At 41.2% G+C, this 19,020-nt stretch overlaps 1 protein-coding gene across 11 annotated transcripts in view; it reads right to left on the bottom strand.

Annotated features, from left to right (window-relative positions):
- Positions 1-10,615: 10,615 nt before the first annotated feature.
- Positions 10,616-19,020, bottom strand: part of foxp1b (forkhead box P1b) — a 183,054-nt gene continuing 174,649 nt past the window's right edge. For all 11 annotated transcript variants that reach the window (XM_049587353.1, XM_049587345.1, XM_049587378.1 and 8 more), the window contains 3 exons: positions 18,176-18,245; positions 17,800-17,966; positions 10,616-15,199 (listed from right to left, as the gene is read on the bottom strand). In XM_049587353.1, the coding sequence (XP_049443310.1) occupies positions 15,055-15,199; positions 17,800-17,966; positions 18,176-18,245 (382 nt within the window). In that variant the 3' untranslated portion in view covers positions 10,616-15,054. The remainder of the gene's footprint in view (positions 15,200-17,799; positions 17,967-18,175; positions 18,246-19,020) is intronic.

Below are 19,020 nucleotides of genomic sequence, written 5' to 3'. Positions count from 1 at the left end.
AATTTGTGAACCTGAAACAAAAGTTTCACATAAGGGCTGGGTGATATGAAGAAAATTAAATATCACAATATTTTTGACCAAATACCTCAAAATTGGCATTGCAACAATACTGAAGATTTGACTATTGGTGCTTTTACAAAATATTTTCATAATGAGATTTTTTTAATAGATAGTCGTCAGTTATATAATGATTAAGTGGGTAAAGGAAAGGAAATGACATCATTTTACAGTAATGCAGCCTTTAAAACTAAGATATTATGATACACAAAATCTAAGACGACATCCAGTCTAATATCACAATATCAATATAATATTGATACATTGTCCAGCCTTAGTTCAGATATATGGTTTTCAGTGTAAACTGTTAAACATGATATAATCCACCATGGTTAAATTCACAATCAGGTATAAAAAGCCAAATGATTACAGCCTGTCTTTGCTTTTGTATCAACCTTGAGTAAAGTGCACCTTAAGCAGGTTGTTTTTCTATCCCTGACAAATGTCTGAGATAAACCTGCTGTGTGGCCATGACTCATCTACAATTCTCACTCACTCTCCTTTCTTTTGCATAACCTTAATTTTAATCACTTCATTTGCACATTGTGAAGATAAGAGAATTGATTAGCCACCACTCTCTAGGAGGCTTCATGTTTGACTTGCTCTCTTTTTCTCTTCCAGTCCACCAATCTTAGCTGTCAATACCTGAAACTCCTGTTGCATGTGATGCATTTGTTGGCGCGCTGTTATGCAGCGATAAAACAAGGTAAGGACATTATAGTCCCCCCACCAGTTAATTGGCATCAGAGAGAGAAATGCTGTTATAACTTCATAACTTCTTAAGTCATGCCTTGTGCACAGCTAGACGTACGGCGTTGTAAAAATTTACATTTTAATGAAATATTTGAATAAGCACTTGAAATTCACTCTACCAGGTCTCCCGGTTCTAAAACCAACATTTCATGTTTGTGTTTTGAATGGCAGCGTCAGAGAAATTAGCATGCCAGTCATACAGATTAGGAGGGCATCAGTGTAAAGTCACAGGCTTCCTCAATCAAGGTTCACTGCAGGTAAACACTACCCATGACATGTTTAAATGATAGCTTTTTTTGAAAGGAAGGAGGGGGAGAGGCATTCACAAGGGAAGGAGAGAAAGCTCATATAGGAATCAGAGCAGGAGAGAAGTGAATAGAAATTCAGACTGTTGGCAGTAAAGGCTATCTGCAGTTTACAATGATGCACGTCCTTTTAACTCACTCTGTCAGAGAACCACAAAACTACCATTTAAATTTCTGCATGAGTGATGTTTCTAAATCAAAAATAAAATGAAAGCTTGTGTATTGTGAGCAGTTTCATTTGAGAAAATATGGATTTTGTGGTCGTAGATAATGCATGACCATTACATGCTTTAAATATATAGTTGTAAGTGACAGCCTGCGACACCGCTTTGATGTTGTTCAGTCCAGTCACCACAGGAAAATGTTGCAATTGTATGTTTTTACAAACCAAATAGCCTTTATTTCATTTGCATGTTTCATACATGCCATATCAACGTTTCTAAAGTGACCTAATACATGAGCTTTGTCATCGGTAGGTGGAGGGGATGGTGAATGGTGCGACACCAAAGCTGCAGACCACGTTAAAGACCAATGAACAACAAAACTGATTGTGATTTAACAAGTCATTGCTGTTTCCAACAGCTTTTTAGGCACCTAACATGGATGTTTTGTGGTGACATGTTGCTGTTTTTCCACTAGGGACAGCGCTGTAGTGATACATTAAGCTGTTGTTTTTAAGACATGCCTGCTTTTTTGGTAGGGATTGAGCAACTATTTTAAGCCAAAACATGATCTTTTCCCAACTGAGCACCTACAACACGTTAACCATAGTGTTTAAATGTAAGTTTCAGCTACATATTAATGTGATGCACTTTTCGCAGAAATGTACCATGCCAACATTTTTTATGGTGAATAGTGCTGTATTGTTACATGAAATAGTAGCAGAATAGTAGTAGAATTAATCATATTGACACTTTGGAGCCCAGTTTCACTCCAAAGTTGTTGAAATCCGGCGCTTGGGCGGTGACTTGTGGCGTCAAAAACCAACAAAAAAAGGCGTCCTTTAATGTCAGCATGATACGTGGCCAGTTGCGGCACAGTTAAACGCTGCCTGGCGGGGAAACGCAGTGGGACATGGATGAAAGTTAAGGCGGCGAAAGTCCTAGTGGGGCAGGTGGTGGATAGGTCCAACAAACACTGACATTTATGCGAAGGAGCAGTGTTCGGGGGCTCGTTAAATTTCCTGTAAAAACGGAAGTCTATGTTAAAAGAACACAATGCATGAAACAGGCAGAACTTAACATGGTGTCCCAGAACATCAACAACCAAGACACCCAGGGTACTTTGCACGTCGTATGTGGACATGGAAATTCCATGACCAAAACATCAATATGTGGCAAAGTCTGAGTGAGAATGTGTTGCACTTTGGGTAATACACTTATTCACTTTCTTAGAAGTAGCTAAATGAGAAGATCAATAGAGCTACAGCCAGCAGCCAGTTAGCTTAGCTTAGCACAAAGAAAACAAGGGGGAACAGCACCTCTTAAGCTTACCATCTGACATTGTTGGAGCCGTTTCTAGTAAGTCCTAGTTTCCTATTATTTTGAGTCACTTTAAGGCACCACCTGACCTGGCATCTTGGGAACCTTTATTTTAAGGCAGGTGTGCTGAAGTAAGTGTGGAAGATGCCATGGGATTATTGTCTTTAACCGCTGCCTATGTGGTTAGTTTTTTATTGTTTGATGTAGTTATTAGTACCCCATTGATTTAAACGTTTGTTTTTGCAAAGGCCTGTTTATTTGGAGAATGTTTTTGTGGATTTTTGTTTTAATTTTGTTTTTTACCTGACAGTCAAGACAATCAGTTTATAGCCGCATCCTGCATCTCTCCATACATCCTGCTAATCAGTCAACTCTTAAACCAACCCAAGCTCCCTGGATCATCAAACAGTTAGTAAATCTAAACCAAAGACAGTGAGTTTATCATATCTCCCATTATGGTGCCTCTTGGTGGCAATTTTTGAACTTATTTGGAAGCTGCAATAGACATGGTATAATTTTTTTTTTATTTGTTGTAATATTTTTATATTTTGTTACCTTTGTATAGCAGCAGACTAGCTGTTTCCCCCTTTTTTATGCTAAGCTAAACTAAACGACTGCTGCCTGGAGCTTCATGTTTGGCCCACAGACATGAGAGTGGTGTTGATCGTCTCATCTACAGCCCATTTCCCACCAACACCCACTAACATCTGGCTTTTGTCTTTAGTGGGAAAGGTTACAATTGGCATTCATTCCTGAGACAAATGACTCTGCATACTGTAACAGGTATTAATCACCTCCAGCTCCAATCGGTTCCAATCCAGTTCTAGTGATGGTAACATGACACCGGGGTGGGCATACTCATCTTTGCCCCTTTTTTTCATGCGCAATTCCATGACGACGATGTCATCAATTCTGTCTGTCTCTGTCCAAGCAGTGCTTAAACATCATTCCAAATTACTCATCCAAGAGTTTGAAAGAGAGACTGAATAAGTAACAGATATAAAAAAGGAGTAAAAAATATAAAATGTTCACAGGCCTCCAGGCTCATTTCTGCTGTTTACTTACCTGTTTTCTGGTGTGTTTACGACATCACACACTAATTTTGGAAGAAAAAGGATGTAACTCTCAGCAACAAATCAGATTACCATATATCCCAAAATGTCAAGCCATTCCTTTAAACATATCATACTGCAGTGTGGTATTTTTAAAGTAGTTTTCTTCCTGAAAACATGTTTCAGTCTTGAAACACCAGCTCAGGCTGTGTGAAACCAGACAAATAATCAGTCTCTTGAATCTGCTAACACACTCTCCTCACCTGATCAGAAGTCTATCATCTCTTTTAAAACACTCCCAGCAGCAGCCACTTCTCTGTTAATTCACTATGACACAAAGTGCGAGAGCGGCACGTAATTATTCATGTTGTTTTGCATCTCTTCAATTATTCAAACAAAACATTTCTTACAGTAATGCCTGGTGCAGGTTGGACAGTGAGTGCCGCTCACCATGGGAGTCACTTTGTTTACAGCAGACAAGGATCAACCTGAGGCTCTGCTCTCTACACCTGCTCCACATGCTTAGGTTATTAGTGAAGGTGCAGTACATCATATACTGATGGCGACATGGCTGCAGTCTCACACCTTGCTGACTACATTTTCACTTATAATATAAACAACAGGCAACAGTATTGACCTGAGGGTTCTCTTGCGCTCAGAACTAAGGGATGTTATCTGTAGGAAGTCAGGTAGTATGTCAGCTGTTTCAATGCTTGAGGGCACAAAACCCCTCATCTACATCACTTAACAAATCTCCTTAACGGATAAAGCTGGCAATATTCTATAATTTGTTATTGTCAACATATCCCAGCTCTCAGTACTGTCTTTGGCATTTAACCCTAAGCTCAATGGTTCCTACTAAAGATGTCTTAAAAAAACAAAACAAAGGTTACTTAAAGAGTTTAAAGTGCACCTGTAGGGAACTATTTTTAGCATTAAACCACATTTAGTGTTCGATTGAGTATTTGGGGCAGCAGGACGGTGTATGTGGGATTGAGTCAAAAATAAACCACAGTGTGTGTGTTCATGGTAACCAAAGACCATGTCATCCAGAGCAACAGTGTGGCTCACTGATCTGTTTTTCATTTTAGGAATATGATAAATCTTTGATGCACAAGGCTTCTTAGTCAAATCAATAACACTTTATAAAAAAATATCATTAAAACATAGTAAATTTATATTAAATAAATGTTAGTTAACAACAAAACATTGAAATAACAATTAATAATGTTTATAATTTTTTTATTAATTCATCCATCCATTTCCACAGCTGCTTATCATCTTGAGGGTCGTGGGGGGGTGGGCGGAGTATCTGGAGAAAATGCTGACGTGCGGGAGAACATGCAAACGCTGCACAGGAACCAGGAACCCTCTTGCTGTGAGGCGACAGTGCTAACCACTACACCGCCATTTATTTTAGCAGTCTATTGATGCATTGCAACTTTTTAATGGTGGCTCAAATAATGTTTATAGTTTCACTAAACAGTATTTATTAACCATTTAACAATGCATTGTAGTTATCAATTGCAACATTATAACAGCCATCCAAATAATGTTTACAGACAGTTTACAAAGTAATATCTGCTTCATCTATCTATGTAATGTTTATAGATGACTACTGACTATTTCTCAAAGGTTTACAAATCATTTATTCATTATTAACAAATACTTAAAAGAGTATATTAAATGTTATAATGTGTAAAACCAAGAACTGTTGAAATAACATACATAAAGTACACTACATTACTAATAATTAGTCAATAATTATAGTAATAATCATAATTCCAGTGTGTGTTCACCAGAAATAACTATAAACTAAGCTTTAATTAACTATCAGTTTGCCGTTTGTTGATAATGCTTCTGTTGCCACACCTTACCTCGGCTTTGGGGATCTGTTGGCAGTTAGAAAAACATGACACATCCCCAGACATTGGTGGATTATGATACAATGGACCCCTAGGTCCAGATGTGTAAAAGGCCCCCCAACCCACCTTGTGCAGGTACAACATGCTGTGGAATTGAGGGGCCCAAATTGCAAAGAGGACTCAGTCCATCTAAAGTCCTGTAGCTGCAGTGAGAGGGGATAGTGAGGGGAACGTTTAGGCTATTCCTTTAGTTTCTCTGTGTTTTAGGACATTTGGGGCTCTGGTACTGACATGATGACCAAGCCTTTTGACAAAAAATGCAAAGAGCGATTCTGGCTTATGGGCCTGAGCCCTTGGACCCCTGAGTCTGGGCCTGGTAAGCCTATTCAGTTATACACCCATGTCCCCAGATTTCATCATTTCTTGTCTAAACAAGTCTGGACGTGTATTTCCTGTGATATTAGTGTTCACTTAGTTTCAGCACAGACTTTACGTCCTGAAACAGCTAATGAGCTCACAGATATGACTCCATACTAACTGAGCTGACTCCACCCGCCGATGACGACTGTATGATACGGTAAAAAACTCTGGAAATAGCCAGGAAATGGACCCTAAGTCGGGATTGTTTGCCAAACTATTATTTCCTAAGTCAAGAATAAACTTTATTGCTTCATATAAAACTTGAGTGAAGTGGTCCCGACAGCCAAACATTAAACTGATCTCAGAAAGGAAGAGAAGAAATCTGGGGATTTTTGTTGCTATAACAACATGAGCGAGTCCAGCACTACACCCACATTCAGTTTCCCATCACAGCACCTGCATTACATTGTTAGTCATCTTCAGTTAGCAAACTCATCAGTGGATTCAGCAGCTCCCCCACCCTTAACCCTCTGTTACCAAGAGAAGGAGACATCTGAGCATCTCAGCTGTTTACTCAATGAGTGTAATTAACCATTGGCTACTCACACGAGGCCCGCTAACTGATGTGATAAGTACCTTTATACTTTCATCTTGCTTTAGTTCCCTTTTTAATAGCTTGGACTCTCTTAGAAACCTAGCTGTGCCGTCTAATAAAGAAGAAAGCAGGCCCAGCTGTGAATTACTGATTGTTGTGTTGGAGCTGGAGCTGGTAGTAAAGCAGGCTTCGTGTTACTGTTGTGTATATGTGTGTGCGTGTGTGTGTGTGTGTGTGTGTGTGTGTAAGGGTAGGGGCAGCGAGGCATGCCTTTTGAACAGCAGGTGGTAATTGAAACAAAACAAGGGCTGATTAGGGAAGCGTCTGGCAACTCATGATCCAAACAGCGAGCCGCCGAGGAGCCCAAACACAAGAGCCCTGGAATAAAGTGGTCATCATCTAATTAACAGAACACATTTTAATTACCGAGTAAACCAAGCAGTGCAGTGTGTCAATTTAACTGATGTGGTAAGTGCCAGTTTACAATATCAGAAACAGACAAATAATTGGAATCTAATTACAAGCAGGTCTATTGCACACCAGGGCCTGCAGCCCATCTTAATAAACACATTTTTACATCAAACCATGAATAACAAACACTGCAGGACTGCTAATTGCCTCACTGCAATGTTGGGAGTTTGCCAGCTCTGACTATTTGACTGAAGCTCTTGTGTGAATGGATGAGGCTGTGCCACACTTCAATTAGAGCAAAGTGAACAGCGGCCATCCGTGTTTGTTTTTGCAAATATAACGGAGCTAAATAATATAACTGGTGATCTGTCTGATGTCTGCAGAGCATGACGGACAAGAAGAGAAGGGAGCATCTCTTGGATAGGTTAAATAGCAATATGTGTGATTAATGAAGGCAATTATCAGTGTTACAGGGTCAGTTCACACTTACTTCCTCAAGTGGTATCTAGGTTTGTAGATAACTTTGATTGCATTTGCCCAGGTTTCAAGATACTACTCACAACCTGGATTGTAAGGGAGACCATTTCTGCCAGGAATGGAAAAAACATAGATGAAAAGTTATGTACGTTAACAATAAAGACAAACTTTAAATGACTGTGAATACTTTCATGTATCTGTGTTTTCTATTCCTAATGAAAATGGGCCCTGAGTTGTTGAGTGACATAGATATATCTGTTGTTGTGCTCACTGATTAAAAATCAACCAATCACAGCTTTGTGGTCGGTTAAGAACAGGGACTGTATATCCTAGCTAGTGAGGGCAGTGTGCTGAAAGTCTACAGTCTGGGAACCAGATGTATCTGGAAGCTCATGTTTTATTTGCTCCAGCAGATGGATCTGCTCTGCCCCCCTTTTGGACAGATTTCTAGTCCACCTCGCTCTGGCTGGGCCAATCACAACGTTTATCTAACACTGGGCTGGTTTGCAATTATGACTGCAACTCGCATTTAACGCAAAATACATGATGACATCTTTTTTTAGCTCCTGTGCTGGGGACACAACAGTGAGCATAAACCTAGTCTAGCAAAAAGAAACTCAGACTCAGACTCATCTCTGCAAGCTGTAGTCAGTTTATATTTTTTTCCCCCTGAGTACTACATCATGTTTCGTTACTCTAACTGGTTGTAGGTCTCTGCGATTGCTTAGAGGCATTTTGGGCTACAGCCATTGATAATGCTCCTTGGAAATTAAAAATGAACTAAGAGGTTCCACACAAATTCACATTTGTGATTTGGCCAGGCATTGCCTGACTCAAAAAAAAGTCTATCTTCAGATCTTAAAATAACAGATTGCATGTTTTGAATGTGCAATTTAGAGGCACTCTTTTTTTTTTAGTATAGACCTGGTGTGAAGACATGCTTATGTTTTCATTTGTTTTCATTACTTCAGCTCAGCACCAGATCTTGTGTTATCGCCCGCCACCACTTGAGGCAGAAATCTCTGAGGTGGACATTTTGAAACTTGGGCGGATATGAACCTGAACTATCTGCTTAGGGATATAAATACAGGTACATGAGAAAGTGTTTTTGTCAACTGACCTTCGCAGAAATGAGAAAAACGAGAACTGTACTTAAACACTGGTTTGTTTCATTCAAAGCTTCTTTGCCACGGAAAGTGTGAAAATTAGAGAAAAAGTCAATCAAATTTGTAAAACTTTGTCACCAGTTTTACAAAACATGGCTGCAAACACAGAAAACACACCGGATAGCGTTAGCCTTTTGCTTGGTATTAGCCTGCTGATTCAAACAATCTGACAAAATACATACAATGAATTGTGAAACAAGCTAACGTTAACTGGCTTTAACATTGATAGTTCATTTCAGAGTCCATTATATGAGACAAGCAGGTTAAACAGGTTTTTCTTACATGATAAAATGAAACCCATCACTTCGCTTAATTTGTTCATTAGCCAACAATCATGTAACTGCTGCCCGTTGGTTCATCACAAAAAGTGTCGGCGTGCATTTTATAATATTATTCATGCCATCTAAACCATAAACTAAAACCATTAATTAAACAATTTGCGTTTATTTTTATCCTTTACTTGGTGACAATTCTGAAAGTAACAATAACCAACTAACTAAGATAGTTTTCGTCAGATTATCTAAATCGGCAGGCTAATGATAAGCAAGAGCCTAACGCTAGGTTAACAGCACTATATCTGAATCATGCCATTCTGATGTAAAATTAAATGAAACTACATTTTAGCTCATTTTTCCGACGCCACTGATTGGTAGCCGACTTCAATAACTTTATAAGCCAAAATCCAACAAGCTGGTCCTGGCTGTGTGCGTCGGTTGGATACAGTTTTTGTCATGTGGTGCTACTTGGAGCCTGATTCTGTATTTGGTTGCGTTTTCTCTGTGTTTTTTTTTTTTTTTTTTTTTTTTTTAAATTTTAATCTGCAGTGTGTTGAGCTATCAGGGCCACCGTAGAAAAATGACTGATAAGGAATAACACCAAAATATGAAGTTTTGTTTCATGTATGAAGTTCCACTGAGGTGTTGTCAACTGTGTGCAGGGAGATTGAGATTTATACATGGAGGGCCAGTATTGGCTGATCATGTCACTGTACACGTATATCCACAGAGACCCACTGTTCCCATAATATTTCATCCACCTTAATGGTCTATAATAATATCATATGTTAATGCCCCTCTCTAAGTTACTGCGCAATTAATTTATGTGAATGTTTCAGCTCTGGATGATTTTTAAACACAAACACTGGTTTCTTTTACTCTGTTCCCTCTGATTTTATGTTATCTGATCCAGTTTGTGATCAGTGTCATGACAACAACACTGATACACATGAATCCTGAGCGTTGGGTGAAATACTGCCTACGGAAAGATTGCTTGTGATTTTATATCGTTTCCATTAAATCTTGTCTTTCAAAGGCCTTAATTAATAATACACTTGACATTTATGTTTTCCAGCAATAAGCTAAGCAAGAAACGATTTATGTCACCTAAAGCTTTTTAACAAATCAATGCAACTATTTGTAATTGCTTGTTTCACAAGATTAAAAGTGCTTAGACTTGATCTCTGTCTCCTGTTTAGTGGCCAACATGACCTGTGCCTCCGTCGTAAAAACCCAAGTCCTGGTCATCAGCATTAGCTCCCGTCACCAAATCCATATCGCTATTATTTCTGGAATTTTAATGCTGTTACAATTTATAGCTTATCAAATGCAGTTACCTAAATTGCTGTTAGGAAAAGACAGTTTAACTGTCTCTTTTTAATTACGATATAATTTAATGCTGAGGCTGAGACGAGAGTCCTGCTGCGGATGACAAACACAGGTCTGTGTGAAACTGTTCTGCAGGCCAAAATGATGAGGAAACAGCACTGAGAAGGGTTATATTCATACTCTGTTATTGTTAACACAATAATATGAGTTTGTGTCAGTCAAAAATATCTTCCCTTAACTTGTGATGCATTGCTTGACTTCACAGTAAAATGCAGCTCAACACAAAGCTGGTGTTTTACATTATGAGGACTTACTAATGATGCAAAAAGTGCAGTTGCATGTGCGAGTCAAAATAAAAAGTAACTGTATTTAAACTTAATATTTAATTCTGCACTCTGCACTAGAGTTCAACTGCAAGTGACACGGTTAGAAGTTGCAGGTCCATATTGCAACACTGTACAGAACAGATAGAATGAGAGACTTGGAGCAAACGATCTGAACAACCAGCATTTTATTGCATGTTTAGAATGCTCACGTCAGTCATCGCCACTGACTACAACAGAGTGGTCTGCATCAGACAGACAAGGAATGATGAGGAGGTTACAGACTGATGGAAGTGATGAGCAATAATATTTCTCTATAAAAAAAAAAAAAAAACAGGCAAAAGAAACTACAGAGTACATCTTCAAAGAAAAAAGAAAGAGAAAAAAAAAGAAAAGCTGCTGCAGGATGAGAGCACCGTGACAGCTCCTGGGCTGCCCCCCCTCCCCCCTCCCTCCTTTCCCCTCCTCTCTCCCTCCTTCCCCCTCCATCTGGAGAAAACCAAAGCGTGGTGCGAGAGAGGAGTGAGAGAGGGGGACGGAATGACAGCGGGCTGGATGGTTGGTGATGGATGAAACAATGGCGTCTTTAGCTCGGGTGCCAGTGTGTGATGTTGGGGGGATCCGATGCCACGCGGCCGCAGTTTGCAGGACGTTAAGTCTCCAGCTGCGTCTGACCTTTGACCTGCCTGCTGTGCTTGGTTTGACTCATTTACAATGACCCTTGAGATAAAAATATAAATATCTTGATGCCAAAACAAAGTGTGTGATTTTACCTTTATGACACGGATGAGAAGGACACATCTTTGATGCGCGAGTGAAATGAACTTTTCAAACAAAAAGAGAAAACAGCATTTAACAATATTCTTTACATCTTGGCACTGCATATTTTTTTCTTTTTCCTATTAATTTCATATAAAATATCATTAGATTGATACACCCTTATATTATTACTGACCACTTAAAACATATCCCCCATCCCCCCCATCTCTGTGACCCTGGGATTAGTCATGCAAGATATCTCCGTCTTGTAGAGGAAATATACCTGTCTGCCCTTTTCTCAGAGCAGTAATCTTTAACATACAGCCACAGAAGGCAGTGGTTGGACCATCAAAAGGAAGTATCAAAAAACAGCTTAACACAAAGAGGGAAAAAAAATCTGTACAAAATGCTTAGGTCAATGATAACAGAGAAAAGTCTGTTTTCTATATTACAGTTTAAAATCCAAAATCGGGGATAATCCCGATCCCCCCCAGCCTGCCCCTGCCCAGCTCACCCAGATGTCTGCGTGGATGATGTGATTTTTTTTTTCTTTTCTTTTTTTTTTTTTTTTTAAAGCAAGGATTACTAAGTAAAATACATTTGCAGCACAGTTTGCTATTCCAATACATACAGCAGTTTTTCTCATAGCTATTTCATAGTTAATACAAAGCAGTTGCGATAAAGCAAACATCATAACACAAATGTATTTTTTGATCTTAAAATAAAAAGAGAAAGAGAGAGAGAGGAAAAGACAGGAAAAAGACAAAGGCTATACCGACATGTATGTACAACCTAATATTGGAACGCCCTTAAAACAACCCATCAGAGAACAGACTTTGACAGGATGAATGGTGCCACACACAGCTGGGTGATGTTTCCGTGAACAAAAGGCCTGAGGTTTGGATTGGTTTGGCAAGAAAAAAAAAAAAAGGATGAAACCCTTAAGATAAACAAGCTCTAATTTCATTTTCTTTTTTTCTCTTTTTTTGTAGTTTTCTCTCTACAATATCAGACTACACATGCAAGACGTACAACTAAGTGCAACTGAGTGAAATGTTTATTTATTTTCTCGTTTAATTGAATCATTCCCTATAGGTTTGAACTGAGGTATGCGTACAAACGGTTTTCTCATGCTGTTATCTTTAGTAATGTCAAGCTACACATGCTGAGAATGTTCTAATCTACCAGCGCTTTTCCTCCTTTTCGAATACCAAACAAACCAGCCAGATGACTGGGGGTTTGTGGATGAGCTCGGCCCTGTTCTCACGATCCTAGCCCGGCTGTAACTGACCCATCCCACAGCTGCCTGGATATTAAATACAACTTCTGGAAACCACAGATTGCCCTTTTCCTTTTTTTTCTTAGTTAATGAGCGGTGAACTTAACAAAATAAAATAACAATAACTGCCATAAAGTACCTTGTACCCAGCTTATTAGTTGACAGGAGTGTTTTTTTAATATAAAAAGTAATAAGTTGACAGAAACTAAAACACAATCATAAAGTCTCGCCAAAAAGACCCCTAAGAAGTGGCATACAATCATTTCAAAGGATACAAATGAATAAGGAATAAAAGAAACATTGAATCATTGTGTGGTCCAGTTGAAGTATAGAATCCGTTTCACATTGTTCTCTGCAAAGCTTTTCCCATTTACCAGTATATTTTTTTCCACTTTATCTACATACCCTTTATGTTGCACACAAATCTGCTCCTGACCCAAGAAAGAAAAAAGAAAAAGCTCCCTTTTCCACTCACTGGCCCAAAGACAAAAAAAAAGTTTCCCTAATTTGGTCATCGTGTAGTCAGACTGTCAGCGCCTCCCATTCAGTTTTGGTCACTGCAAACATGACTGCAGCTGTCCTGGTCGAGACATCCCCTTTGGTTTTTATAAAGAAAAAAAAAATGAATGAAAACACCAGTTTGAGGAGCGTTTCCCTCGATTCTGTCTGCCACCGGCTCCATTGCAGCTGCTTGGATCGTCCGATGGGAGAGAATGGAGGGGAGATATTTGGCCTTATCTGCTATTGCATGGAACACACAACATTGACTTTGTAGTTTATCTTTGGTAGTCACAGAACAAGATATTCAAACACATAAAAAAGCCAAATAAAACATAAAATAATAATAATAATAAATAAAAATTAAAAGTGGTTGATTGCAGTCTTGAAATTCGTGGTCTCTGTAAAATTTAACTCCCTACCAATGCTGGAATTTGTTGTTGCTGCATCATAAAAACCACATGTGGATTCCACTCAGTTCAATGCTGTGGACTACAACTATTGGCTTTTTGGGTGACATTGAACGTCGAGGCATCCACACTCCCTAAATGTACTGTATGTTTGGGCCCTTTACGATGGCTGTCAAATGCTGGAATGTGCAATGTTCAGGTCTTATTGCAGGTCTTGGTGATTTCTTTTTTTTTTTTTAACACCCTTTATGAAAGAAAACGAGCGTTTCATCCGGCGTGCAATTTTCAACACTCGACTGAAACTTAAAACTGGTCATGCGCGCGATACAAATAAAACTACAGGGAATGCACGTTTATCTCGGAGCGCTGAATGAAATTACAGCGTGGAAAAGCAGACACGTTTGATTAACAATGACGGTTGTGTTCAGGAATCACAATTAGTTGGTCTAAATCATTATCTCTCCGGCGCACACCTGACATTTTCATTTTGCTTTTTTAAAAAAAAAAAACCCCAGAGCTTGTGGGTGATCAGAAATTCTGTTGCGGCTCGACATGCTCTGCCGTGAGGGGCTGTTTTAAAGTATAATTTCATAAGGATAAATCATAACCTGCATGATTTCTCTGTCATTCATTCGCATCTTAAATTAAACTTCATTGATGCGTGGAGAGAGCCTTCATTACGAGTAGTGCATTGCCAATGGACTTCATGAGCAGGAGGAGGGGGTGGAGGAGGGGGAGGGGGATGAAGGAGGGGGTGAGGGGGCGGCTACACGTCAGAGTGGTGACTTTTTTTTCTTTTCTTTAGAAGATTGTGGAATAAATGACAGAAAAACACTACTTGGTATGTGACATTCGGCTTCATGTGTGTGTGTCTTAAAAGAACAACATGAAAGGAAATCATAAACATTCATCATCAAGTGCTGACCACACAGAATCTCCACAGCATGGGCATGAGGTCTGATCAGTTTAAAGAAATCATAAAAACAAAAAAGACGCAACATCAATAACAGCATTGAATGGAAAAAGACACATTATGTTGATATTTAAACCTCTCACCCCCCAACACAAAAAATACACCCAAATAAAAACATCCCTCCCACTATAGATGGAATCAAACCAATGAGAAGTGTTGAAGGCAGTGACAATGAACAGAAGTCCGCACTCGCTCCGTTCTCACACGCGGTGTAAATTAAACGTCAGTCACTCTCTCTCTCTTGAGTTTGTGGTCAGATGTGTGTGTCTGAGAGAGAGGGAGGGAGAGAGAGCAGAGGGGTGGGAGGGGGTAGAGACACAACCCCTCTTGCAGTCCGCTGGGTGCAGTCCGTCCTGGCTGCACGGCGAGGGTCTCTGACCGCGAACGCCCCCCGTACCAAACAAGTCCATCCCGCACATGAGTAGAAATAAAGTTTTACTTAAATCAAAAGTAGAAAGTAATCAGAAAAAAAATCCCTCATGTGGGGTGTGTGTGTTTTTCTCATGTGTGTGTTCTTGCTATGTGTTGTAATGGCACTAAAAAGTTAACTCGGAGACATTTGAGTGCTGTCATCATCAGTGGCTGAGACTGCAGTTCAGTGTTTGTTATCTGCGGAGCATTTCCGTCTCCCAGATGACCCAGACTGCCTCTGCCTCTGAGGCTGGGGAGAGGGGGCGGCGCTAGCCTTACAGCATGTCGTCGTGGCCCTGGTCGTCATCGTAATCTCTGTGGTGATCGAAATCCGGACTGTGATTGGCGGTTGTTACCAGGGAGAGGGGCCCTTCGTGGTCTTCGGGGTCCAGTGGTTCCTCCTTAACGCTGATGTGATGCCTGGAGGAGGAGCAGAGAGAAAAAATATGGCTCCAGTTCTACTAACTTTCTTTTTTTAATAACCTTTCACACACGCAGGCACAAAACGATACAGACCTGAGCTGATTCTGTTTATAAAGAAAGAAACAGGGGAACAAAAACAAATGTCTGGCTTCAATGAGACTGTGAGTGGGGGCCTCACTGGTGCTGATGATAATTTCAGCTTTCTTTTGAGGTATTCCAATCCCGGCAAAGCTGCAGGCTTTTTATTTTCATGGCAACCGACAACAGGGTATTCACTTAGAATTGATAAATGAGGAAGATTAACAACGTGAGACGAGGAGAGGAGAGAATGGACTCTGCAGAGCGAGTGGGCTGCCGTTGTCAGCCTCCTGGTGGCGGAGGATCAGCGGCGCGCTGTGTGTTCCCCTTCCTGCTCGTTAACATGCACAACCTGCGAGGCGGGTCTCCAGAGGACGACCCCGAGCCGGCTTCTATCATTAATCAACTTCAAGCAAACACAGCGACCAGACACCACCGTACATGCTTTAAACTCCAGAATTAATGCATATTTTCAACCAAGTGTCAATAAGGGAAGAAAAGCGCTGGCAGGAAAGGCGCGCGCGGAGAGCAGCAGCGGCGCGTTCGGCACAACACTGTGATAAGAAACAGAGCCCTTATGAGAATAATAACGCTGTCACTTGTAAACAAGGCAAAAACATGAGCCCCCCCAGCTCACAGCCTGGGCAAAAGAGCCACTAAAGAGATGAGATCTGCCAAATTTCTCATTACAGAAACAGAGCAGGAATAAAGCAGAGGGGGAGAGGAGGGCCTGGCTGTGGCAGAAAGGAGGAGAAAAAAAAAAAAAGAAAAACATTATGAGCAGCTGCAGGGGACTCACCGCTCTAACCCGCGGTGCCAGGCTGCTGTAGTGGAGGTAGAGCGGTGTCAGGATGAGGCACCGGGCTCATTTACTACAACAACAAGGGACAACTGGCACATTCTTCATCACCAAAGCCCGCATTTGATTTATTCACACCGGGATGTCTTGTGTGATTTGCGGCTAATGTGATGGAGACACTCGTATGCTAATGAGCTGACATATTTTTTGTGTGAATTATAAAAAGGGGAAAAAGTAAAGTCAGCTTTTCTATCATTTTCACATCAAAGTAACTCCACAAGTGCCGTTGCCTCAGGTCTGACTCTGTGGCTGCGGGGCAGACATGAAATTGTTATTATTATGCTATTGAACTGCATGCTGATTCTACACTTTGCTCATAATTAGCCTTCTCTGGATACCTGATTCTCGTCTGGCTGTTTAACAGAAGAGAAGTGCTCTGGTTTCTTCGCTGTGTTAAAAAGCTGTGTCCTGTCGACCAGCGGCACACTGGCACATGTGGGAAACACATGTTGTTACACAGTGAACACTGGTGATGAACTTGTATTTGGAGCGGTGTGAGCCAAAGCATCGTGGTGAAACATGTGAGCAGGAGGAGACTTCCAGAGATGGAGCTACTGTATGTTGCATTTAACGCTCGATCTGTAGGCGCGAAACAGCAGGTATGTTTTGTTAATAAGAGAATAAAGTTCTTTAAAAGCAAAGGAAAACAGATTTAACTCATTTTGTGCTTGCATAAAGCTTATAGACATAATTATGGAGAGCGGGTTTGTGAGCTCCATCAGCCTAAAGATAGAAGCAGAGGGGCAGAGGGAGAAGCAGGCTGCCTTTAGGCCAGCACACCCATCCTGTCTCTGCCTTTCCTGTTCCACAGCCATGCTCAGAGCTATGTTCACAGTGATTAGGGATGGCACTTTCCTCCATTTGGCCAGGAGCTCATTACTGCACCTTTTTTTTTTTTTGTTTTCAGGCTGAATTTCCCCCAAGCTCAGACATTTCAGGAGGCCATCCCCGAGTCTACCCGCGCCGCGCATCGGTGGTCTGCCCCCACATCTGGAAACGATGCAGCGTGTGCTGTATTATTTTAGGCTTCAAACAACTTAGCAGACACTCCTATACAACAAGTGAACGGGGAGCTGCGGTTTCCAGGCCGACCGCAACTTTCCTACATGAGAATCTTGGATGATGTCCTCCAGACTAATTATGCTTTTGTGTTGTTTTTCTTTCAGCAGGCTCAGAGGCGCTTTCTGAATGTGTTGCAGGCTCGCGTTTCGCCGTGTCCGAGCCAGCAGCTCTGTCACTCTGCGTTCTGGCATTTTGTAAATATTTTAACAAATTGGAATGCTGATTATGGTGAGACTCAGACAGACAGCAGGACACATAAAGGAGAGTTCATAAACTCGCTGTTGAAATAACAGAGGGGCTCCGGTCTTTTTCTTCCCTTCGAAAAAGGTGGAGTTTCCTTTTCGGCAGGGAGGCCAGCCACAGCTCTGGCCATGACCCCCACACACCACTCCAATATCACCCTCTTCACTTTATTTATTGTCCTCATTGTTTCTCTTTCATCTAATGCCATGTATTAGGTCACTACAGAACATTTTGGGTGGGCACTGAAATCATTTGAATCTATTTAGAGTGTCTCAGTAGCATCTTAAATGCTCTGTGTTGCTTTTCTTTTCTTACACAGACTGTGGTAGAGACAGAAAGCGTGCGTGCCACTCACATAGCTGGCAGGGGCGAGCGTCCCGGGCTGCTGTCACTGCCATTGCTGTTTCCATGGTCCATCGCTCCATTCATCTCCTCGCGGATGGCGTTAGCCAGGGAGTTGAGGGTGGGACTTCCAATGGAAGCAGTAGTGTATAGAGGTATGTTGTTTTCTGCCATTGAAGCCTGAAAAGAAAAGCCCGGAGCATTAAATGTGAAACGGAAGAGAGTTGTCAGCACTTTCTTAGATGCCCATCACTCTTTTCACACCGGTACAACCCCTTAAAAACAAAGAGGAGGTGAGTGGGCATACCAGATGGAGAGAAACTTTTATTATTTACTGCCTTTAAAAGTTTTAAGTGAGGCAGCGAAGGATGAGGTCACTTTATTTTTACCTGGAAGGCAGCAGAGAGGGTCGGACCATAGCCCAAGCTGGTCTGAATGTTCTTCACTAAGGCTGGACTTCTGCAAGAGGAAAAATGTAATTACAACCACAGACTCATGTCTCACCTAGCGTGCATTCCTCAGCTATGGTATCTTATTTCATAAAAAGAAATCAATGCACTTTGTATAAGCACTAAATACATTTACAGGCGTAGTAATGTGGCTATAGTTCTAAGATGTTCAATCACTTGACAATACCACATCTTCAACGCTTTGAGAAGGAAGAACAGGTTGATGGAGGCTTGTGAAAGCATGATGCATGAAGCTAAACACAAAAAGCATGATGACAACACTGATGGAGGGAGGGCAGGGGGTGCATGCAGGTGGGGCCAGGGGCCTCTGGAGGTTGCAGGGCAGGCGGAAGTGCTTACTGTACGAGCAGCTCGTCAAAGTTCTCATCAGCGGCGTATTTCCGAGGACGGCCTCGCTGTATGTGGCGGCCGCGCTTAAACTCCTCATCATCAACAGTCCAAAAGGACCCAAACTCATCCTCTACTCTCACAAAGCACTTATGCAGGGAAAGGTTGGTGCGAATGGCACCCTGGGAAAGCAAACCAGCAGCAGAGGGGAGGGAGGGGGGACAGCCAGATGCAGATGCAGTGATGGACAGGACAGACAGAAGCCGGGCACACACAGACAGACAGACAGACAGACACACACACACACACACACACACACAAGGAGGTGGGGGACAGGGTGAGGATCAAAATGAAAATAAGCCACTGTGGGTTATGAGGCATCACCAAAAGGCTTCTTAAAGCATGAAGGGGAGCACACCAAAGCAAGCGGGGTCTTT

The sequence above is a fragment of the Epinephelus fuscoguttatus genome, linkage group LG1 (assembly GCF_011397635.1).
Source record: "Epinephelus fuscoguttatus linkage group LG1, E.fuscoguttatus.final_Chr_v1".
In the NCBI taxonomy this organism is placed as follows: Eukaryota; Metazoa; Chordata; class Actinopteri; order Perciformes; family Serranidae; genus Epinephelus; species Epinephelus fuscoguttatus.
The sequence above is the reverse complement of the archived record's forward strand: the minus strand, read 5'-3'. Positions and strand labels throughout refer to the sequence as shown.